At 62.4% G+C, this 23449-nt stretch overlaps 1 protein-coding gene across 1 annotated transcript in view; it reads right to left on the bottom strand.

Moving 5' to 3' along the window:
• GDF11 (growth differentiation factor 11) overlaps positions 1 to 17547 on the bottom strand; it is a 30934-nt gene extending 13387 nt beyond the window's left edge. The window contains exon 1 of the mRNA XM_075901942.1: positions 16726 to 17547. Within this exon, the coding sequence (XP_075758057.1) occupies positions 16726 to 17119 (394 nt within the window). The 5' untranslated portion in view covers positions 17120 to 17547. The remainder of the gene's footprint in view (positions 1 to 16725) is intronic.
• Positions 17548 to 23449: the final 5902 nt, after the last annotated feature.

Raw genomic sequence — 23449 nt, forward strand, 5'->3', positions numbered from 1 at the left:
CAGTCAGCACATTCTCTGGGGTTGCAGCGGCACCAAAACCTCCCAGGCCTAGCCCTGGCTCTGGTCCATGGTCACAAGCAGGACCAGGCCTGTTGAGCCATTTGGAACAAAGCCTCCGATTTCCCCTCGGAGCGGGGGAGTAGCATTACGACAGTGCTTGTCCAGAGCTCAGAGAACCTGAGGTGGAGGAAATGGGGAACCCGGATTCCTGGGTTCTCTGCCCGCTCCTGATACTGACTGGTCATGTGGCCTTAGGGTGAGACCTGGCTCGTCTCTGCCCTTCCTGTGAACTGAGTGTCGGAGCAGGGGGTCAGGCACTGCGGGTACTGTCGGAGCAGGACTGGGTGCTGTGGGCACCATCGGAGTGGGCCAGGGTGCCACGGGGCCGGGTGCCACAGGTACTGTCAGAGCAGGGGCCAGGTGCCGCAGGTATCGTCAGAACAGGGCCGGGTGCCGCAGGTAGCGTTGGAGCAGGGGCTGGGTGCCGCGGGTGCTGTCGGAACGGGGGCCAGGGGCCGTCGGAGCAGGGCCAGTTATGGGCGTCTCAGACAGTTGCGAAGTCATTGGAGGAAAGAATGGGGTGCCAGGACTCATGGGTTCTCTCCCTGGCCTTGAGAGGGGAGTGGATTCTAGTTCGGGGGCACTAGGATCCAGGCCTACAGGCTCTGTGCCCAGAGCTGGTGGCAGATTGGGGCCTAGTGCTTAGAGCTAGAGGGACCTGCCTTGGGGCCAGGACTGCTGGGTTCTACTCCTGGCTCTGGGAGGATCTGCTGCCCATGCGTCCCCATCCCCCTCCTTGGCATGAGTGGTGCTGGGGGAATTCTGCATTCATTGCTTTGGAGCCACAGCAACATTGCAGAACTCCCCCTGGACGGGTACCGGGAGCGGGCATGTTCGTTCCCTGCTGCCGTTCATTTCCTGCTGGCGGGTTGGGGCTGAGGGGACCCTTGTCTGCAGCTAGTGAGCAGCAGCTGGGGGAGCCGGGAAGCTGGGGCCCAGTGGCAGGACAGGGGCTTTGATGGGGACGTGGTTATTTTATACCCCACTGTACAGCCCTGGGGATGTCCTGGTGGCCGCATGCCCACGCATGGCAAGGGGGACTCTGGTACCCTGCCCCACCCCCGACAGTAAGACAGCTGGGGCCAAAAAGTGCGTCTGAGCCGCTGGTTAGAAACAGCCTCCGGGGACCATCCGCTTCCAGTGCCCTCTCCCTCAGCCCTGCCCCAAACTCATCCTGCTGGTGGGTCCCGGGGGCCGTGGCCCCAGCTCACACCGAGCTTTCTGGTTTAAAGTCCCTGCCCATCCACAGCCCTCTAGCCTCATCCATGGCCATGTGTCTGGCCGTCCAGCCCTCCTTCCCCAGCACGTACCCGTCCATCCGCATCCTTGACCCCCTGCGTGTCTATCCTCCCGCTCCCCCACCCTTCCCTGCCCATGTGCACAGCCCCAGCTGAACAGTCCTCTCACCAGCGAGCCCCATGCCCCTTTCTCCCTCCATGCAGCTCGCAAGCAACAAGCAGCTGTCTGTGTTTGCAGGGGCGGGTCAGGGGCTGAGAGCTGGAGGAGAAAGAAGGATGGCGGGGGGGGGGGGGGGGGCAAAGAAGGACCCAGATGCAGATGGAGCCTGGTTCCCAGAAGGAGGGAGCCTGGACCTGTCGGGGGGGGGGGGGGGGGAGGGTGTCAGGTGGAACCTCCAAAATTGCTTCTCACCTTTGACAAGGAGCTGGTGTGGTAGAGTGGGGGGGAGGCGCTGGGAGAACAGGAATTGGGGGAGGCGCTGGGAGAACAGGAATTGGGGGAGCTGGCTGGGGGGCTGGGAAAGGGGGGAACTGGCCGGGGGTGATGAGGGGCTGCGAAGGGGGGGCAGAAATTGGGGTGGGTTGCAAGGAGGGGATGATGCCCTCTGACCTCTTCCTTGCCATACACATAACACCCTGTGCACACCCATCCCCCAAAAGTGCCGCTGGCTCTGACCCTCCCTTTTGGGGAAACATCTGGGTTGAATTGAGCAGGGAATTTCTCCCCCGTCCTCGCCCAGTGCCCCCCCCCATGCACCGGTCAGGTTTAATAGCACCCAGCTGCAGCGTGGGGCCATTTGCTGTGAACCGAGGCCTCCACTAACAGATCGGGGTCATGACACCAACCGGGGGCCAGGAATGTCACCGCACGGCCCCCCGCGCCCACAAGGGGCTCCCATAAACCAAAGTGACAGGGGCCGGGGGGCCGAGGTGCTTTGCTAACAAACCCCTCCCAGCAATTTGCTGAGCACAAGCCCCCTATTAAACCCACTCTCCTGGGAGCAGCCCATAAAAGTACTTTCCTCTCTCTGCCCCTTCCTCTTCCCCTCCTAGGCAGCTCTTAAAGCCACAGCTCGGCTCTCTGTCTCCTGGCCCTCCCTTCCCCCCCACAGATCCCAGGGGGGACTCAGCAGCTGGGACAACCTTGAAAGGCTCTTGGCTGGGGTCTCCCTCAGTCCAGCTCTGGTTTTTAGGGGGGCTCTCTACTGTCTTGGGGGCTAACCAGCCCCTCTGGTGGGAGACTGTAACACCAGCTTGCTCCCTGAGTGGAACAGGTTGGGTTGCTATCACAGGTAGAGCCCGGAGCTTCTTGCGCCGGTTGTTATGGCAGGGTCTCTTGGCAGCCCTGGGCTGTGCGCGCCGGTTGTTGTGGCAGGGTCTCTTGGCAGCCCGGGGCTGTGCGCGCCGGTTGTTATGGCAGGGTCTCTTGGCAGCCCGGGGCTGTGCGCTCCGGTTGTTATGGCAGGGTCTCTTGGCAGCCCGGGGCTGTGCGCACCGGTTGTTATGGCAGGGTCTCTTGGCAGCCCGGGGCTGTGCGCTCCGGTTGTTATGGCAGGGTCTCTTGGCAGCCTGGGGCTGTGCGCTCCGGTTGTTATGGCAGGGTCTCTTGGCAGCCCGGGGCTGTGTGCGCCGGTTGTTATGGCAGGGTCTCTTGGCAGCCCTGGGCTGTGCGCGCCGGTTGTTATGGCAGGGTCTCTTGGCAGCCCTGGGCTGTGCGCGCCGGTTGTTATGGCAGGGTCTCTTGGCAGCCCGGGGCTGTGCGCGCCGGTTGTTATGGCAAGGTCTCTTGGCAGCCCGGGGCTGTGCGCTCCGGTTGTTATGGCAGGGTCTCTTGGCAGCCCGGGGCTGTGCGCACCAGTTGTTATGGCAGGGTCTCTTGGCAGCCCGGGGCTGTGCGCTCCGGTTGTTATGGCAGGGTCTCTTGGCAGCCCGGGGCTGTGCGCACCGGTTGTTATGGCAGGGTCGTGTGGCAGCCCGGGGCTTTGCGCTCCGGTTGTTATGGCAGGGTCTCTTGGCAGCCCGGGGCTGTGCGCACCGGTTGTTATGGCAGGGTCTCTTGGCAGCCCGGGGCTGTGCGCTCCGGTTGTTATGGCAGGGTCTCTTGGCAGCCCGGGGCTGTGCGCTCCGGTTGTTATGGCAGGGTCTCTTGGCAGCCCGGGGCTGTGCGCTCCGGTTGTTATGGCAGGGTCTCTTGGCAGCCCGGGGCTGTGCGCTCCGGTTGTTATGGCAGGGTCGCGTGGCAGCCCGGGGCTGTGCGCTCCGGTTGTTATGGCAGGGTCTCTTGGCAGCCCGGGGCTGTGCGCTCCGGTTGTTATGGCAGGGTCTCTTGGCAGCCCGGGGCTGTGCGCTCCGGTTGTTATGGCAGGGTCGCGTGGCAGCCCGGGGCTGTGCGCACCGGTTGTTATGGCAGGGTCTCTTGGCAGCCCGGGGCTGTGCGCTCCGGTTGTTATGGCAGGGTCTCTTGGCAGCCCGGGGCTGTGCGCTCCGGTTGTTATGGCAGGGTCTCTTGGCAGCCCGGGGCTGTGCGCTCCGGTTGTTATGGCAGGGTCTCTTGGCAGCCCGGGGCTGTGCGCTCCGGTTGTTATGGCAGGGTCTCTTGGCAGCCCGGGGCTGTGCGCTCCGGTTGTTATGGCAGGGTCTCTTGGCAGCCCGGGGCTGTGCGCTCCGGTTGTTATGGCAGGGTCTCTTGGCAGCCCGGGGCTGTGCGCTCCGGTTGTTATGGCAGGGTCTCTTGGCAGCCCGGGGCTGTGCGCTCCGGTTGTTATGGCAGGGTCTCTTGGCAGCCCGGGGCTGTGCGCTCCGGTTGTTATGGCAGGGTCTCTTGGCAGCCCGGGGCTGTGCGCTCCGGTTGTTATGGCAGGGTCGCGTGGCAGCCCGGGGCTGTGCGCTCCGGTTGTTATGGCAGGGTCTCTTGGCAGCCCGGGGCTGTGCGCTCCGGTTGTTATGGCAGGGTCTCTTGGCAGCCCGGGGCTGTGCGCTCCGGTTGTTATGGCAGGGTCTCTTGGCAGCCCGGGGCTGTGCGCTCCGGTTGTTATGGCAGGGTCTCTTGGCAGCCCGGGGCTGTGCGCTCCGGTTGTTATGGCAGGGTCTCTTGGCAGCCCGGGGCTGTGCGCTCCGGTTGTTATGGCAGGGTCGCGTGGCAGCCCGGGGCTGTGCGCTCCGGTTGTTATGGCAGGGTCTCTTGGCAGCCCGGGGCTGTGCGCTCCGGTTGTTATGGCAGGGTCGCGTGGCAGCCCGGGGCTGTGCGCTCCGGTTGTTATGGCAGGGTCTCTTGGCAGCCCGGGGCTGTGCGCTCCGGTTGTTATGGCAGGGTCTCTTGGCAGCCCGGGGCTGTGCGCTCCGGTTGTTATGGCAGGGTCTCTTGGCAGCCCGGGGCTGTGCGCTCCAGTTGTTATGGCAGGGTCGCGTGGCAGCCCGGGGCTTTGCTCACTGTTATTCCCTACTTCTTCCTTCTCACTCTGCAGTGACAAACCGCTGCCCCCTTGGTGGTGCAGAACTGCAGCCTGAGGCGTCTTGGCCTGCAGCTCAGTGCTAGGCAGGGTCCTCATGGAGTTACTTCCTGTCCGCCCTTGGGGGAGCCGCAAGGCCAGGCTGGGGGCTGAGCCATGGCCAGTTGCAGCCACAGCACCTCTCTGTGGCTAATCTGAGGAAGGGTATGAAGTGGCCCCAATAGGGCAGGAGGGTGGGAGTGAGAGAATGGAGCTCCCTCAGGCTCTGGGGCACATGGGACATAGGGGGACCCCACTTGCTGCCGACCCCAGATAGGAAGAGGGGACCTGGGGAGCCCAAGAGAGGCCCTTGTCAGTGCTGGGCTCAGGCAGGGATGCCAGGGGAATGTCAGCCACTGCCCCACGCCAGGCGCAGGCCTCCGAGCCCCATGAGCAGCAGGCAGTGGCTCAGCACAGTGCGGGGGAGGCCGGGCAGACGGGCACCTGCACCCATTCCTGGCCTGGGCAAGGGCCGAGCAAGCACGGCCTGGCCTCTGCAGCCCACTGAGCTCTGAGGCACCCCAGGGCCTGGCGTGTGATGGCTGCACTGGGACTCAGAGCTGGGCCCTCGTCCTGCACTCAGCCAGCACCACGGACCGTGGCAGAGCCAAGATAGGGTGGCGTGTGTGGGGCGACAATCTGGGAGAGAAGGGAGCCAGGCCAAGCATGGCAGATACAGGCAAGTTTACCTCTGCTGCCGGTGCCCCTCGCTCCCGACCCGCAGCCCCTGCCAGCCCAGCCCTGGGCTCCCCCAGCCCTGCCGGTGCCCCTCACTCTCCACCCGCAGCCCCTGCCAGCCCAGCCCTGGGCTCCCCCAGCCCTGCCGGTGCCCCTCGCTCCCGACCCGCAGCCCCTGCCAGCCCAGCCCTCAGCTCCCCCAGCCCTGCCGGTGCCCCTCACTCTCCACCCGCAGCCCCTGCCAGCCCAGCCCTGGGCTCCCCCAGCCCTGCCGGTGCCCCTCGCTCCCGACCCGCAGCCCCTGCCAGCCCAGCCCTGGGCTCCCCCAGCCCTGCCGGTGCCCCTCACTCTCCACCCGCAGCCCCTGCCAGCCCAGCCCTGGGCTCCCCCAGCCCTGCCGGTGCCCCTCGCTCCCGACCCGCAGCCCCTGCCAGCCCAGCCCTCAGCTCCCCCAGCTCTGCCGGTGCCCCTCACTCTCCACCCGCAGCCCCTGCCAGCCCAGCCCTGGGCTCCCCCAGCCCTGCCGGTGCCCCTCGCTCCCGACCCACAGCCCCTGCCAGCCCAGCCCTGGGCTCCCCTCACTCCCGAACTGCAGCCCTGGGTGAAACCATGAAGCTTGTGTCACTTGTGGCCTTAGGTAGATGTGAGTCCCGTCCTCTGGAGGCCGATGGTTTGTGCCCGAGCTCCCTTCGTAGGAACAGAACATGAGATCGGCTGGACTGGCTCAGGCCTAAGGTCCATCTGCCGGCAGTAGCCAGGGAACCATCACGTGATTCCTCCCATCACCCAGCCTGACACCATCCCTGCCCATCCTGGCTAACAAGTCTCGTTGGACCCAGCCTGCATGGACTTATCTAGCCCCTTTCTTAATCTTCCCACTCACTCTTTTCAGGACTCCTGCATCCTCAGCCTCTGGGATGTGGGGCAGAAATCTCCCTCCCCACCCCCTGCTGGGCTGCCCCCCCCGCATGCAGCTGGCTGCCACTGCTCTTGGCAAGTTGGCCACGCTTGGTGCCAAAATGCTATTCCTGTCTCCCTGGCAACCAGGGGCAGAAAGGTTCCCGGGACACTGGCTGCAGCTGAAGATCTGTGTGGTGGGGAGTGGGGGACAGAGGGATCTGTTCCCAGCTCCTCCAGGGACAGGGCTAGCACAGGGCAGTGGCAATCGATGCTCTCCTAGAGTCAGGGTAGTTCGAACTAGCGGGGTAATGTAGGCATACCGCAATTGCAAATGAAGCCCGGGATTTGAATTTCCCGGGCTTCATTTGCATAAGCCGGGCGCCGCCATTTTTAAATCCCCGCTCGTTCGAACCCCATGCCCGTGCCTCATTCCACGAGGAGTAACGGTAGTTCGAACTAGGAAGCCTAGTTCGAACTACCTAGTTCGTGCCGCGTGTAGCCACGCGGCACGGGGTTCGAACGAGCGGGGATTTAAAAATGGCGGCTCCCCGCTTATGCAAATGAAGCCCGGGAAATTCAAATCCCGGGCTTCATTTGCAATTGCGGTATGCCTACATTACCCTCCTAGTTCGAACTAGCGGGGTAGTGTAGACATACCCTCAGAGAGCTGGAAAGAACCTTGAGACCCCTGTACCTATAGCAGGACCAAGCACCATCTTGCCGCTTCCTGACAGGTGTCTGGCTCACCTGCTCTTGAGTGATGGAGATCCCAAAACCTCCCCAGGCAATTTATTCCAGTGCTTAACCCCCCTGACAGGCAGGGAGTTTTCCTAATGTCCGACCTAAACCTCCCCTGCTGCAATTTAAACCCATTGCTTCTTGTTCTGCCATCAGAGATTAAGGAGAATAATTTTCTCCCTCTTCCTTGTAATAACCTTTTAAATACTTGAAAGCTGCTCTCATGTCCCCTCTTGGGCTTCTCTTTTCCAGACTAAAGAATCCTAATTCTTTCAGTCTTCCTTCATACGGTCGTGTTTTCTAGACATTTGATCCTTTTTAAGGCTCTTCTCTGGACCATCTCCAGTTTGTCTACATCTTTCCTGCACTGTGGCACCCAGAACTGGACACACTCCTCCAGTCAAGGCCTAATCAGGGCAGAGTAGAGCGGAAGAATGACGTCTCGTGTCTTCTTAAAACACTCCTGTTCATGCCCCCCAGAATCACGTTGGCTTTTTTTGCAACCGTGTCCCACTGTTGACTCATATTTAGCTTATGGTCCACTGTGACCCTAGATCCCTTTCCACAGGACTCCTGCCTAGACAGTCGCTTCCCATTCTGTATGGGTGCAACGGATTGTTCCTCCCTAAGTGGAGCCCTTTGCATTTGCCCTTGTTGAATTTCATCCTGTTTACTTCAGACCATTTGTCCAGTGTGTCCAGATCATTTTAAATTCTAACCTTGTCCTCCAAAGCCCGTGCAACCCCTCCCAGCTTGGGATTAGCCACAAACTTTAGGGCTACGTCTACACTGGCCCCTTTTCCGTAAGGGGCATGTAAATTTCACCTATCGTCGTAGGGAAATCCGCGGGGGATTTAAATATCCCCCGCGGCATTTAAATAAAAATGGCCGCCGCTTTTTTCCGGCTTTTAAAAAAGCCGGAAAAGAGCGTCTAGACTGGCCCCGATCCTCCGGAAAAAGCGCCCTTTTCCGGAGGGTCTTATTCTTACTTTGAAGTAAGAATAAGACCCTCCGGAAAAGGGCGCTTTTTCCGGAGGATCGGGGCCAGTCTAGACGCTCTTTTCCGGCTTTTTTAAAAGCCGGAAAAAAGCGGCGGCCATTTTTATTTAAATGCCGCGGGGGATATTTAAATCCCCCGCGGATTTCCCTACGACGATAGGTGAAATTTACATGCCCCTTACGGAAAAGGGGCCAGTGTAGACGTAGCCTAGAAGCGTACTCTCTAAATCATTGATGAAGATATTGAACAGGACCGGGTCCAGAACTGACCCTGTGGGACCCCACTTGTTATGCCCTTCCAGCATGACTCCCTACTCTCTGAGAACAGTTATCCAACCTACCTTACAGCAGCCCCATCCAGGTTGTATTTCCTTAGTTTGTTAATTTGACAGTCATTCAGCACTATCCAATGCTTTACTAGTCTCGATATACTGCGTCTACTGCTTGCCCCTTCTCCACAAGGCGTGGTACCCGGCCAGAGGGCTCTCAGGAACCTGGGCTGACACTGCCTTCCTTCCAGCCTGCCTGTTTGGGGGTTCCCCACCCGAGAAGTTGTCACCCTTGGGGCTGATTGTCCTCAAGCCTGCTAGCGCTGGCTCCCAGACCGGCAGCCAAGGCTGCTGCGGGGAGGTGGGACACTGTGAGCTTGGCTTCAGCCCAGCAGCAGGTGAGGATGAGCCCTCGGGTGCCAGCACCCACAGCAGAGGGATCGCGTGGGCCTGCTCTCAGGGGCTGAGTCCTTGGCAGCTGGGCTGAGTCACAAGGGCCAGCAGCTGGGGCCGCAGCTTCGGGCGGCCTGCAGGACCTGGAGTGGGGGGACCCAGTTCTGGCCTGGAGATGCCAGCCCCCAGCAGGCCAGAGCTCCCCTCCCCCAACAGGGGGGTCCAGGGAGGAGCAGGGCTGGGGCGCTGCTGATCCAATTGCTGCTAACACCCAGCCCTGAGATGCACACCAGCCAGCCAGCCTGTGCTTCTCCTGCTTGGGTCCCCCAGTCCTGCCGGTGCCCCCCACTCCCAACCCGTAGCCCCTTCTAGCACAGCCCTGCCCCCCCAGTCCTGCCGGTGCCCCCCACTCCCAACCCGTAGCCCCTTCTAGCACAGCCCTGCCCTCCCCCCAGCCCTGCCAGTGCCCCTCTTTTGTAATTTGCTCTGGCCTCCGTGGCACCCCAATGGTGGGATGTCAGAGTGAGGTGTGCTGGGTTTCACACTGTGCCCCCCCTTAAACTCCCTTCATTAACTTCCCCTCCCCCCACCCAAAGGTCAGCAGGGTCATGGGTAGCCAATAAATGGTTTTAGGACCCAATTAACCTTCCCTAGTTTCTTGTGCAGTTAAAAAAAGGGGGGTGGTGCTGAGGGGCGGGGTGGGGAGGTGAGGAGAACCCGAGGTTTATGGGCCTTGCAGCCTATAAAACCTTCTCTTCCTTGTGTTCAGGAACCATAAAAACCCACCCGCGATTGCCAAGCCAACCAGAGGAGGACATGGGGGGTTGGTGCTGGAATTGGGGGGTTACCTGTCCTAGGGGCCCACAAGCCTGCCCTTCTCCTCCCCTGAGAGCCCCTAGCAGGGCTTCCTGCCCCACTGAACCGGGCGTGGGTTTGGGGCTAGACAGTGGCTACGCCCCCTCCCCCCTCAGCAGGTAGGTGGGGTGGGACGTGGGCTCTGGTATTCAAGGGGTGGGCAGGCAAAGGGAATGGGGGGACTGGTGGGGAGCAGCAAATGTTAACACGGGTGAGGAGCAAAGCCCCCAGCATGTTGTCAATTTTATGGGTAATAAAATTTCAAAGCCGCCCAAGTCTATTAATGCTCCAGAAGGAAATTTGTCAATGAGCTGCTGGAGGGAAGTGCCTGGCCCTGCCATTCCTCACCCCCCCCCTTCCGCTCAGCCTTTGCACCCCCCTCCACCCTGGCCAAATGCCCCAGCCCACCCTCCCTCCCAGCGACACTCCGGCACCAGAGCCGGCCCCGAGGCTCTTCGCCATGGCCACGGCCTCCTCCCAGCACCAGGGCGTGCTGAGCCCAGGGCTGGGGCTAGGGCGGAACAAGCCAAGCCCCTGACTCCGGACCAGCCCCGGAGAAGGGCCCAGGAGCGGCTCCGCAGGAGAGGGGAAGGCAGGCAGTGTTTCCCGGTGAGGCAGAGCCCGCAGCCCAGGGAGCACCGGGAATAGGAGACTGGCTAGGAGTTCATTACCCCAACCAGAGCAAGGTTGTGTCAGACCTCGCTTGTCAGCTGCCCAGCGCAGTGGAACCTGGGCCTCCAATGGGGGAGGGTCCGCAGGGACATGAATAATGACAAGCACTGTCCCCGTTTCCATTGCTGGGGAAACTGAGGCACCGATTGGGCTATGACTCGCCCAGGTTCACACAGAAGGTCAGTGGCAACACAGGCAGCAGACCCTGGGCCCCTGGCTGCCACCTCCACCTCTCCGTAACCTAGGGAGTGAGTGGTGAGCAGCCACGTGAGGGCCCGGAGCCATGGCTGCAAAATCCCTGCAGCGGCATCTGCTCTTGCTGCCCCCAGGCGGTGCCGATCTGGCCCCATCCAAGCAGAAAGGCCGCACGTTTCCAGGCCCAGCTGCCACCCCCCTGCACACGTCCTGCTGGAGAGGTGGGAGACTCGGCACCACCCGCCCCCGGTGCCTGGCTACTTTGCTTCTGGTTCTTCTGGGTTTGCCTCACCCCCAAGCCAGGAGCGATCCAGAGCCCGCGGTTCTCTACAATGTGGCCAGGGTCGTCGGGGCTTGGCCAGCGATGGGACAGGACTGATTGTCTCTGCCCTATGGCACCCGTTCCCTCAGCTGACCCCGAGTACCTCCACAAGTCGCCCCCTTGGACCCGGACTCCTTCCCAGCCCAGCAGAATGGGGACCCCCAACCCCTCCGGAAAGGACGGGCCCAGAGGCCAAGAGATCCAGGACACTGAGTCCCAGAGTGGACGGTGCCTGTTCCTAGGACTGCTGGCTCAGCGTCCCACCTGATCACATCCAGCGAGGTACAAGAGGCCTCTCGGGGAATGAAGCCATGGAGGGCATCCCCACATGTTGCCCGGGGCACTGGGGCTGGCTGCCTTCTGCCTGGCCCCTCAGGCCAAGAGCAAAAAAAGATGCTGCATCTAGCAGCGATGCGGTTGCTGGGTGTCCTCCACGGGTCGAAGGCCGGATTGGATGGGACAAGGGCCAGTGGCGCAGGCAGGAGGGAAGGAACGAAGGGGGTTAGATAGGGGTGGAGGGAGAGAGGAAGCTGTGGTAGGTAGATGGGTAGACAGATGGGGGGTCTGTGAGGCGCTAGGTAGCTAGAATAATTAGACAGTCCATGGAGTGAGGTCCCTAAGCCCAGACACAGCAGTGAGTCGGAGAGGCCCCGCGGTAGCATCTGTTCAGCGTGGTGGCTTGGCCTCCCAATGAGCTGGTGTTGGCGACATCTGCTGTCCTGTAGGGCATGGGATAAAGCCACATGTGTTTGCTGTTCCTGACGGCAGGGCGCAAGCCCCAATGGCGGGGAATTCTGGCCCGTTCTGCGGGAGCTTCCCCTCTTTGCTGTGACAACACACACTGCAGAGACGGTTCCAGGCGGGACAGTCACTGGCCTGTCTGCAGTGGGCTTGGACTCGCAGCTTAACAGTCCAGTGCTGGGGGGCAGGGTAGGTTTGCAGGGGGCAGACAAGAGCTGATGTTGGATGTATCCAGCATCTTGTGGTTGGGATAATTGACCTAGAAGGTGACAGCTCCAGACAGGGCCTCTCTGACACTAGGAAGTTAGCTCTAACAGTGTTGGCGTGTTTCCATCTGCCACTCAGAACTCGCTCTGAAGGGTTTGAGGTGCTGCTGGGGGAAGAACACAGGCCGTTAAGCAGCCAGGATGACAGTGGAGGGGAGACCATCTCAGAAAAAAGGCTCCATCCAGGCAGGTTTGCCAGAGAGGAAGGAATGAAAGGAGCGAATTCAACAAGAGCACGACAGCCGTAAAAGCTGTCCCTGCAATGACATGCAGACAGGGAGAAGGAAGGTAAAAGATCAGCCAGAAAAGATATGAAAACAGCGAGAGAAGCTGGGAGTGGGGGTGCACAAGAGAGGGGATTCTCAACCCCTTTCCCTGGTACCTCACAAGTCTGGAACCTTCCGGGCATTGGGAAGACCTAAGATGGCAGGATCTTCCCCAGAGGAAGAGGAGAGAGTCCATTGGATGGAGCCTTTTCCAAGCTGTGCTCAGCCAGCCAGAACCACTCAGGCACGCCGAGAGATGTGAAGAACTAGCAGGCTTACCTATGTCACTAGAAGCAATCACCTTTGAGGAAGTAACTAAGGCCATAAACCAATTGAAGAGTGTGAAAGCACCAGGCTGTGTTGAGACAGATGCTGACATGTGGAGGGCTGCAGAGGAAGCATGCAGGTAGGGCAGAAGTGTTTGGGGTAAGGAAATAATAATACCTGAAGATATACCTATCTCAGAGAGCTAGAGGGGACCTTGAGAGGTCATTGAGTCCAGTCCCCTGCCTTCATGGCAGGATCATCCCTGACAGGTTTGCCCCAGATCCCTGCATGGTCCCCTCAAGGATTGAGCTCACAACCCTGGATGTAGCAGGCCAATGCTCAAACCACAGAGCTATCCCTCCTTCCTAGCCTCTATGCTGGAGAAGACGTGTCATTGGGGGACCAGCTTACTCGTGCCCGTGAGAGAGGGATGAGCCTCCTGTCGGTACCTGGAAAAGGGAGGAAAATAGCTGCCGGTGGAGAACAAGCTGGATTTTGACCTGGTAGGTTGTACTGTATTCGAAGCAGATTATTGCTTTGAGGAGACAGAGAGGCTCAGCATTTCAGCAGAAGATGGTTTTTAACTTCCTGGGTAAACTCTGGAAGATCCCGGGGGCTTGTCTACACATTCAGGACCGTGGCAGTGCAGCAGCAGCACTTGGTGAAGATGCCACCTGCACGGAAGAGAACTCCCATCAGCACAGGTACTTCATCTCTCCGAGAGACAGAGGCTGTGCCGACCGGAGACGTCTGCCCCAGGAGTTCAGCTGCTGACTGCATCGCTCCGAGGGGTGGACTCTCAGGGGTGAAGGGTGCACTTAATGCGGACATCAAGCTGCAGCGTAGACCAAGCGGGAAACACGGAAAGCCCAGCTGAGATGGCTCCTTTGAGAAAAGCTTTGTCAACAGAGCCTGCATCAGGACAGAGCGGGGACCCAGAATGGTTTCATATTGTTACTGCTGTGAGGCAAGGCAGCTCCCCTTCTGCACTGCCACAGACTGCTCAGATCCTGTGGGCCAGGGATGAGCTATTGGACTCTGCTTTTCCTGATGACACAGTCCAGGGTCATACCAACTCGGACAGAACGGAAACGCATTGAGCAGTCCCACCAGTGGGACTTGGTGTCAGTACGTGAAAGCCCACGAGCGCGGAGACAGAGAACGCGGCCAGCGCAGGCGGGGGTGTGGTGGCTGGAGCAGCGTACAGAAGAGTCGATTACTTTGCCTTGGAAGCACAGTATCTGCTAACAGCAGCTCACCACAGGGAAGACAAGAACTGGCAAAGCCTGCGGCTCATTCTCCCCTTTGTCGAACATCTGGAAGAGTAAGAAGATCCATCTACACGCTACGGCAAGATCACGCCTGCGGCACTGTACACCTCGGAAAGGTGGGTGGGGGTCCAGTTACCAACAGGATGCTGCATGCACCCCGCCAGCTGTGTTTAAGAAGAATCTTGGGGATGACCTGGGGAGAGTGCATCCGGCCTAGCAGAGCTGCATCTGGTCTCAGTAGCTAGAGAGGGGGACAGTGGCTTGGCCATGTCATCTGGCTACCCTGCAGCACAATCCCAAGGACTAGCTTAGATTGGATTCCTCCCGGAGGGAAGACACGGTGCGGAGGACACGGAATGGCCTATCCCAGTCGGGTCGGAGAGAGGCGCCCCACACTCCAGCCTACGTTCAGCTGGAGGGAGAGTGATTTCCTGAGCTGGTATTTCGCCTTGGCACCCTGAATCCCAGAGGCCGCCTCCCAGGGGAAGACTGGAGACCATGGGTGGCCGGGAGCTTGGTGGTGAGTCTCAATCAGAAGAGATGCTTCCTCCCTGCACCCACCTGCCTGCCATGCTGTTATCCAGACACCCCGCCCCCCGCCCGCAGACTGCACTGTGGGTGACTCCCACCCCTGTACTCACTGGGCTCAGGAGCAGTCCCAGCATGGAGAAGAGGGGTCGTGGCCAACTGAGGGATGAGCAGCCACCGTGTACCAAGCTAGCAAGTTGGATCGCTGTGGGCAAAGCCACGGGGGCGGGCACTTGGTGCTCTGTGAAATTCCCTGGAGAGCCGAGACCTGGAGACCAGCGACGCATTGGCCACTCGGGCCTTTGGACAAGGAGGGGACAGAGACGCGGACGTTTCGAGGGCTGAAATCCCACAGTCACTAACCCTGCAGCCCACAGAGCCTGCCTCCCTGCACTCCCACCCCTCAGGGCACCTTAACCCTCCACCCCCTTGGTCCCCCAAGACAGGCTGTTTTCGGAGAGTCATGGCCAGGCATCTGTGTCACTACAGTGCAACCCCTCGCACCCGTGCTGTGTCTGAGAGCTCCCTGCACCCACCTGCCCCCCGACCCCCTCCCTGCACCTCCCTGCCTACCATCTTGCCCACCCCTGTTCTCTCTCCTCTGCTTGCTGCCCTGTCCCAGGCTGGCCGGGGGGTCGGTGTTTGGCCGCAGCTTGGTGGTGGCAGCGCTGTCAGGGAAGGAGGTTGCATTGACTGCCTTGCCTTGGAGACAGGCCCGCCCCCGAGTTCAGGCTGTGGGTCTCTGTTACTGGGTGACAATGACAGGCTGGGACCCCTGGGCATCCCTAGGATGAGTCCAGCCCAGCCAGCAGCAGCCTCTCCCCTGCCCCTAGGGCAGCTGCAGGCCAGGGGAGCTCAAGCCTGTGGGCTGTTCGCTGCCTGGCTCTGGCCGGGGGCAGCAAAGGGCCCAGCTGGTGCCAGGAGCAGAGAGATCTCACAGTGGCTGCTCTCCAGTGACCTCCAGGCACCTCGCCTTTGCTAGGCCCCAGCCAGCTCTGCACAGCGCACCAGCCTGGCTGAGGGGGGAGGCCAAGGAGCCGAGCCCCAGGACTCGGGCATCACCCAGCTGCTGTCCAACCTCCCGCTGCTCCCACGGCAGAGGCCTTCAGGCTCCAGCGCTCGGGCGGGCTCCTTTCACCCCAGCTGCGCTTGCTGTTCCACAGCGGATAGACTCCCCAGTCACCCCGCTTGGCTCCCCCAGGCCAGCTCTGCTAGGGCCCCTCACTCCTGACCCACAGCAACCCCCTTCTGGCCCAGCTTTGCCGGTGCCCTACCCTCCTGACCTGCATCCCGCTCCTCACCCAGCCCTGGGCTCCCCAGCTCTGCTGAGGCCCCTTGCTCCCGCCTCACAGATGGGGAAACTGAGGCACAGGGCGGTGACATAACTTACACAAGCTCACACTACAAGGATTGCTTCCTACACGTCCTGGCTTGCAGCCCCTCCCGAACCAAGACTGGCACCTGGCTGCGTGTCCTGCCAGCCGCCAGGCCCTCATTGCTACAGCGCAGCCTTGCTCCTGCATGGGCAGCACCTTGTGAGCCCAGGGCCTGCCAGCCCGGACTGAGGCGAGGCTGTAGGCTGGGCATAGCACCTCTCAAGTGTGGTTCACGGTCTGTTCAGGTTACTCGCTGTGGGGCAGCTCCCTCCGCCAGGCACCCCATCCAATCAGCCACACGGCCACCTGCCCCATCTCCCCACATGCACGCCACATACCCTCAGTGCCACCTGTCCTATCTCCCCACATACCCCCACCTGTGCATCTCCCTGCCCCACCCGCATGGACCAGCCAGCACAGGGCTGGGATACCCAGAACGGCCTTGTTCGGGGTCTGAGGGTCTCCCCTGTGCAGCCAGAGAGGCGAGACCCAAGGTGCCACCTTCAGAGCCTGGCTGCAGCTGCCCCCAGCCACCCAGGAGGGAGAGCGGGTGCCTGGGATCCGGAGGAGCCGAGACCCCAGCCCCTGCCAGGCACCAGCTCTCGCTGGGCGATGCTTTCAAACAAACTTTCTCCCTCGGCCAACTGGAGCACCCCCCCCCCCCATCTACTTCCCAGGAGCCAAGCGGGGCTGTGCCCGGAGCCCCCAGCCAAGCTGCCAGCCCCCCCCCCCCCCGCAGGCTCAACGCCCCCCAGGCTGGGCAGAGCGAGTCCCTGGCGAATAGCGGGGGGGGGGGGGGCCGCAGCGCTCCCGGGGCCTGGGCCGCTGGCGGAACCGGATCAAACTTTCGCAGCTCGCCCCGGCGGCAGCCGCTTTGCCGGGCACAAAGCGAGCCCGGCCGCAGACAATGCCGGGCGGCCCGCAGCCCCGCGGGGCGCCCGGAGCGGCCTTGGGTCCCTGCCCGCGGGGGCGGGACCCTCGGCTTTGCAGGCGCCAGGTTCCTCCGGCCTGGGGGGGTGGGGGGCTGCAGCCAAGAGCCCCCCCCCCCCGGGAGCTGCACCCCCAGCCCCACCCCCGATCCGCACCGCGCGTCCAGGGGCGCAGGCAGGAGCCCGCAGCTCCCCCCGCTCGCGGCGCGCAGCCGGCTCGGGGGGCCCCCGAAGTTCGCCTCGGCCCCCCGGCGCTAACAAAGGAGCCACCTACTCTGCTGGGCCATGCTGATGACAGTCTCGGTGGTGGCGTGGTACTCGTCCTCCTCCAGGTACTCGTCCTGCGGGAAGGCGTCCCCCTGGAAGTCGTGCAGGTCCAGCAGCTGCTGCAGCGGCGGCGCCTTGGGCAGCAGCTGGTTCACCACCTCGCGGGTGATGTTGGGCGCCTCCTTGAGCCGCAGCTTGCTCAGGATCTGCGACTTGATGCTCTCCAGCCGCATCTCCTTGCTGTGCCGCCGCCACAGGCACACCGGGCAGCCCGGCTCCTCCGCCTCGGGCCCCGGGGGGGGCTGCCCGCCGCCGGCCCCTTTCTCCACCACCTCCCCCGGGGCCAGTGCCACGGCCAGCGCCAGGGCCCAGAGGAAGAGCGAGGACCTGCGCCCCGGCATGGCTGGGCGGCCGGCTCCCCTCCTGCCTCCCCCCGCCTCGGGACTCGGAGTCGGGCCGCGGCTGGCTGCGAGGCGGGGGGGCCGGGGCAGAAGTTGGCGGCCGGTGCGCGGAGCCGGCGGGTGGCGAAACTAGTGGTGCTGGCCGGGGGGGGGAGGCTCGGAGGACTCGGGGTTTTATATCCCAACTCCACTGTGTCGTAAAAAGCCTTGATTGGCTGCGGGCGCAACAAAAGAGCCTCTGGCGAAAGGGCTGTCACCGGAGGAGAACCAGGAGCGAGCCGAGCCGAGACGGCCCGAGCTCGCCAGGCAGCGGCTCGCCAGGGGAGGGGGCGGCCGGGCAGCCCCTTAAAGAAACAGGCGCCCCCGCCCCCACTGGGCTGCCGGGCCGGCCCGCCGCACCCGGCAACTTCGGCCGCCCGCGGGGGGGTGGGGGCGGGGGGCGGGTTGCGCTCCGGGTTTCACAGCGCCCGGCGCGGCCGCCGAGCCCCCTTCTCCCCGGCCGGCTTCAGCCTCCCCCCGAGGGCTGCTGCGGCCCCCCCGCTGCGCTCGGCATGTGGGAGCTGCCGCCCGGCCCGGGCACGGGCATTCCCTGCCTTAGCCCCGGGGCCCGGAGCACGAGCGGCCAGCGCGCGGGGAAGGGACCCCCGCCCCGCCCCGCCCGCTCCCGGACCCGGCGAGCCCAGGAATCGCCCCCCGCTTCCCCGCTGCCACGGGCAGGGCCGGCCGGTGAGACGCGGGCGGCGCTGTGCGGTGGGCGCTGGAGACGCTGTCACGGGTGACAGGCCCGGGGCGATGCGATGCGCCGCGGAGGGGCGCAAAGTGCAGCCAGCGACTGACTCCTCCCGGGGAAATCCCCAGGTCTCCCAGCCCGGCTCTTCTCGGGGAGGGGCGGAGGGGAGAGAGATAGAGACGGGTAGAAGGAGAAGGTGTGTGTGGGGATGGCCGGGGTGTGTGTGTGGGGATGGCCGGGGTGTGTGTGTGGGGATGGCCGGGGTGTGTGTGTGGGGATGGCTAGAGGAGTGTGCGGGATGGCTAGAGGGGTAGGGGGGATGGATAGAGAGGTGTGGGAGGATGGCCGGGGTGTGTGTGTGTGAATGGGGTGAGAGATGTGTGGGGATGGCCGGGCTGTGTGTGTGGGGATGGCTAGAGGGGTGTGCGGGATGGATAGAGAGGTGTGGGAGGATGGCCGGGGTGTGTGTGTGGGGATGGCTAGAGGGGTGTGCGGGATGGATAGAGAGGTGTGGGAGGATGGCCGGGGTGTGTGTGTGGGGATGGCTAGAGGGGTGTGCGGGATGGATAGAGAGGTGTGGGGGGATGACCGGGGTGTGTGTGTGTGAATGGGGTGAGAGATGTGTGGGGATGGCCGGGGTGTGTGTGCGGGATGGATAGAGAGGTGGGGGGATGGCCGTGTGTGTGTGGGGGGGGATGGTTAGAGGGGTGTGCTGGATGGCTAGAGAGGTGGGGGGGATGGCCGGGGTGTGTGTGGGGGGATGGCTAGAGGGGTGTGCGGGATGGCTAGAGAGGTGGGGGGATGGCCGGGGTGTGTGTGTGGGGATGGCTAGAGGGGTGTGCGGGATGGATAGAGAGGTGGGGGGGATGGCCGGGGTGTGTGTGGGGGGATGGCTAGAGGGGTGTGCGGGATGGATAGAGAGGTGGGGGGGATGGCCGGGGTGTGTGTGGGGGGGGATGGTTAGAGGGGTGTGCTGGATGGCTAGAGAGGTGGGGGGATGGCCGGGGTGTGTGGGGGGGGGGATGGTTAGAGGGGTGTGCTGGATGGCTAGAGAGGTGGGGGGGATGGCCGGGGTGTGTGTGGGGGGATGGCTAGAGGGGTGTGCGGGATGGCTAGAGAGGTGGGGGGATGGCCGGGGTGTGTGTGTGGGGATGGCTAGAGGGGTGTGCGGGATGGATAGAGAGGTGGGGGGGATGGCCGGGGTGTGTGTGTGGGGATGGCTAGAGGGGTGTGCGGGATGGATAGAGAGGTGGGGGGATGGCCGGGGTGTGTGTGGGGGGGGATGGTTAGAGGGGTGTGCTGGATGGCTAGAGAGGTGGGGGGGATGGCCGGGGTGTGTGTGGGGGGGGATGGTTAGAGGGGTGTGCTGGATGGCTAGAGAGGTGGGGGGGATGGCCGGGGTGTGTGTGGGGGGATGGTTAGAGGGGTGTGCGGGATGGATAGAGAGGTGGGGGGGATGGCCGGGGTGTGTGTGGGGGGATGGCTAGAGGGGTGTGCGGGATGGATAGAGAGGTGGGGGGGATGGCCGGGGTGTGTGTGTGGGGATGGCTAGAGGGGTGTGCGGGATGGATAGAGAGGTGGGGGGATGGCCGGGGTGTGTGTGGGGTGGGATGGTTAGAGGGGTGTGCTGGATGGCTAGAGAGGTGGGGGGGATGGCCGGGGTGTGTGTGGGGGGATGGCTAGAGGGGTGTGCGGGATGGCTAGAGAGGTGGGGGGATGGCCGGGGTGTGTGTGTGGGGATGGCTAGAGGGGTGTGCGGGATGGATAGAGAGGTGGGGGGGATGGTTAGAGAGGTGGGGGGATGGCCGGGGTGTGAGTGGGGGGATGGCTAGAGGGGGTGTACGGTCAGAGAGATGGATGGGTAGTGTCTGGGGACAGCCAGCCAGAGGGGAGTATCTCGGGATGGAGGACAGACTAGAGAAAAAGAGGAGTCCCTGTCAGCTTCCTTTGGTTTGGGGACAGGCTGTCGGACAAGCTGTGGCGGCCAGGGGGCCCCAGCGGAGCAGTCTGAGGGCCCTGGGGATGGACACGGTCTGAAGCAGAAACTGCTGGGTTACCAATCAAACATTCACACCATCCCCAAAGCTCCTCTCCCTGGCGCCCAGCAGGACTGGCAGGTCCTGGGATCCACTCCGCTGGGGCAGTGGAAGCACATTGCTCCTTTCCCTGGGGGTGACCACTGAGCACTTCTACTTTCAGGGCCTTTCCCTCTTGTCTTAGCTGCACCAGGGCAGAGAGGCCCTGGCTGGTGGCGGGGAAGGGGAGGGGGTGTCTTTATTTGCCATTATTATTGGTACTAACCCACCTGGGGGTGGTGAGGTAGGTAACCCACCGTTTGGTCCCCGACGTTTATCCACTGTTGTAACAAGCCCGCCCAGCCCTGCTGCACAGCTGGTCCCCGCCTGGGAGAGCCAGGGGCAAAGCTACCTGCTGGCGCGATCTTGCTGGATGTTTCAGCACATCTGGTCCAGGAGAAAGCAAACCCAGGGCCACCTTTCAGCATCGCCTCGAACGTAGGCTAGGAAGGGTCCCACCCTGAGCCATGGCTCCAAAGGCCCGGGGCAAACGGACACCTGTCTTGGATTATTAGTATCCCATATATGGCCCAGCTGGAAACCTCAAAGGGGCTGGGAACACCAGCCAGACCCCCCACCTCGCATCCCCTGCCCCCATCAGAACCATGGAGAGAGAATCAGCATGGCACAGACCTACCTGCCTGGAGCCACGTGCCTGAGGTGTGGAAAGGGCCTTCCGATAGCTCCGCTCTCTGGAGCCGTGAATCCCTGGAGTGACTCAGCCTCTTGCCCTGGGAGTACCCAGGCTCAGTGCCCTGCAGCGTGGTGCATGGGAGTCACGCGGAGACGTCCATCCAAATCACAGCCCCAGATCGTACCAGAAGGCCCCATTCATTTTGTTGTGCAACACACAGGCCATGCCCCTCTGCCCCGAGCCCAGGGGCTGGCTACAAGGCCTCCAGCCTGGCGCTGAAGCCAGCAAGAGCAGAACCTGCCACGTCCCCTGGGAACCGGGCATCGCTGAGTAAAATATCCCTTGGTGGGCGATGAATCTGGCGCCAAGGCCTCACTCAGCCTGGTCTCCCAGAGGACTGGGCCTGGCTGAGGGAGCCTTGGCCTGTCCCTGCTAAGGCCTTAGGGAGGGGAACTATCTGAACCTAAGGTCTTACAATAGCTTCAATCCAGCCGCCTATGAGCTCCAGCGCCACGAGCCAGCGGGCACCAGCATCATTCATTCCGCAGGCCAATGCAGCCAGGTCCTGGGGGCCTGGAGCCGCAAAGATGTTCAGTGGCAGGAAAGGTCCTGCCCAACCTAATGGACTGACTGTGCCTGCGGGTGTGGGTCTGTCTGCTCCCTCCTCCTAGGCCTGGCTGCTTCGTGGGCCAAAGGCCCCACAAGGCAGACGTGAGCATCTGGCTGTTCGGACTCCACTGCCACAGATGCAAGGTGGCCTGGGGACGGGGGCCCTTTGCCTGCACTGGGTTATCCCGTGCGTCAAGCAGAGGGAGCTAGACAGACAGAGGGAGATGAGGGGAGAACAAGCAAGAGACGTGGACGGACGGACAGACACAGCTTATGGGGCTGGATACATAGATAGAGGGGGTGCATGGGCTTAGACAGACAATTAGGTTAGTGCTGAGCTGTATTCCATCTCCTGAGACGTTCCCAGCTAGCCTGGATACAGGTGCCCAGACCAGCACCAGCCAAGGACAGACTATTGGACCCCAAAGGCTCCTGTCCAGCTCTGTCATCCGGGATCTTGTCTAACCCTTGCCCCCCAGCCTCCCACCTCCACCCAGAGCTGTCCTGCAGACGTGCCTGGGGCAGGAACCTGCAGAGACTGAGGCAGGCGCCTGGGGTGAGGAATGAGGGCTGCACATGAACCATTCCCAGCCCAGGCACTAGCCTTTTACATCCCAAATCGCCTGAGACGTAAGGCCAGGAACCGAGCGCTGGGCAAAGGGTCCAGGGTGTGTCCTGAGCTAAAAGACTCCCCAGCTGGGGAAGGTGGCTCCTAAATGTCCACAGGGGCTCAGGCCAGCTCCTCCTCCCCATGGGTCTTTCGGAGCCAGGCGTGGGCCATGCATTACCCTGGAGAGCAATCGCCTGGGGCCTACATCAGCAGACTTGGCTTCAGCAAGGCCCCGCCGGATGGACACCCAGAGCCGTGTGCGGTGGCTGGACCTGGGGCAGGCCGCAGCTGTGGATGCCGTGAGCAGGACAGAGGGCAGCCGTGGAAGGGAAGGGCTGGGATACGCAGCATGGCGGGGGACTGAGAGCCAGATGTCGTAAAAGCAGGAACAGGCCCTTTGGAAGCGGCTGAGCACGGCCCCGTGCGTTTGTCCAGAGGCAGCTGGCTCACGTCTCCGCGTGCCCCTGAGGCCATGTGAGCTCCCAGGGCTGAAGCCAGACTGGAAATAAGGCGCCGTTCTCCCAGAGCCAGCACCGGGGCGGGTTCTCCAGCTCAGCTGGCGCCAGGGCAAGGGGGGGTGCATGCTGGGGGCAGATCTCTGGCCTGCGCTGCCCAGAAGGGTGACAGACAGTCCCAATGGCCCAGTGCAGGCCTCACAGTGAGTGTCTTTTTGGCTCCTCAAGGAGCCAGCATGGGGCAAGTAGGCCTGGCTCTATCCTGAGGCTTTGGGCCTAGGCTGAGTGACCTTGGCCAAGTCCCTGCACCTCAATGTGGCTCAGTTTCCCACCAACAGGATGGAACTAAAGCCACTTCCTCCCCCGTAGAGGGGTGGTGAGGCTAAACAAAGCCACATCTGCAAGTGGCCAAGGCTGGAGGTCGAGCTATGAGCATGGCTCCCCGGGGGAATTAGCTAAACCCTCCAGCAGGTTCCATGTGAAATCTGGACTTGTGGGTGCCCTGAAATATTCCAGGTGGCCCCAGCCAATTCTGGAGCTGCTGGAGCCATTCCTTAGCCAACCACGTCGACTGCTGGGCCAGATTTTCACACATTCTGGTCCTTTTCTCCAGCAGCCCAGAGGCTTTGCTTTCGGCCTGGAGGTTTTTCCTGTTTGAAGCCACCCCGGCCATGGGCAGTAGCAGCTAGAGGTGGGCTGCCATAGCAAAGCGATTCCTGGGGCTCTAAAAGAGATGTCGTGATTATCGGCGGGGAGCCTGGCAGCCGGAGAGACAGTGGGAAAGCAGAGATGTGCAGCTGGGGCCACTGGCTTCCCTGCAGCGCGGCACAGCCAGGCGTGTGACTCTGTCAGCTCCTCCCCAGCCTCAGGCGCAAGGAGAAAGTCAGTTAACTTGTGTGTCAGTGTGTGTGCGTACAGTGGGTGAGGGTCCATCAGGAGCTGGGGGCTCTGGATTCCTGGGTTCTCTTCCCAGTGCTGTGTGTGCGTGAACTCGTGGGAAGTTCAGGGGTGGAGGACTGGGAATTTTCTCTATGACCAGCTCTGGAGAGCACTTTGGCAGGGCAGTTGCAGTGAGAAGCAGCATGGGGACATGGGAAGAGGGACCAGTCGGGCTGTGAATGGGTTAGTGTAAGCTCTGTACGTGGCAGGTCAGTTTCATTAGCCGTTAGCAAAGGTCCCACCGGATTCTTGAGGGATTGGCTGGTTTTTGCTTGGGG

Source organism: Pelodiscus sinensis, chromosome 19 (assembly GCF_049634645.1).
Source record: "Pelodiscus sinensis isolate JC-2024 chromosome 19, ASM4963464v1, whole genome shotgun sequence".
In the NCBI taxonomy this organism is placed as follows: domain Eukaryota; kingdom Metazoa; phylum Chordata; order Testudines; family Trionychidae; genus Pelodiscus; species Pelodiscus sinensis.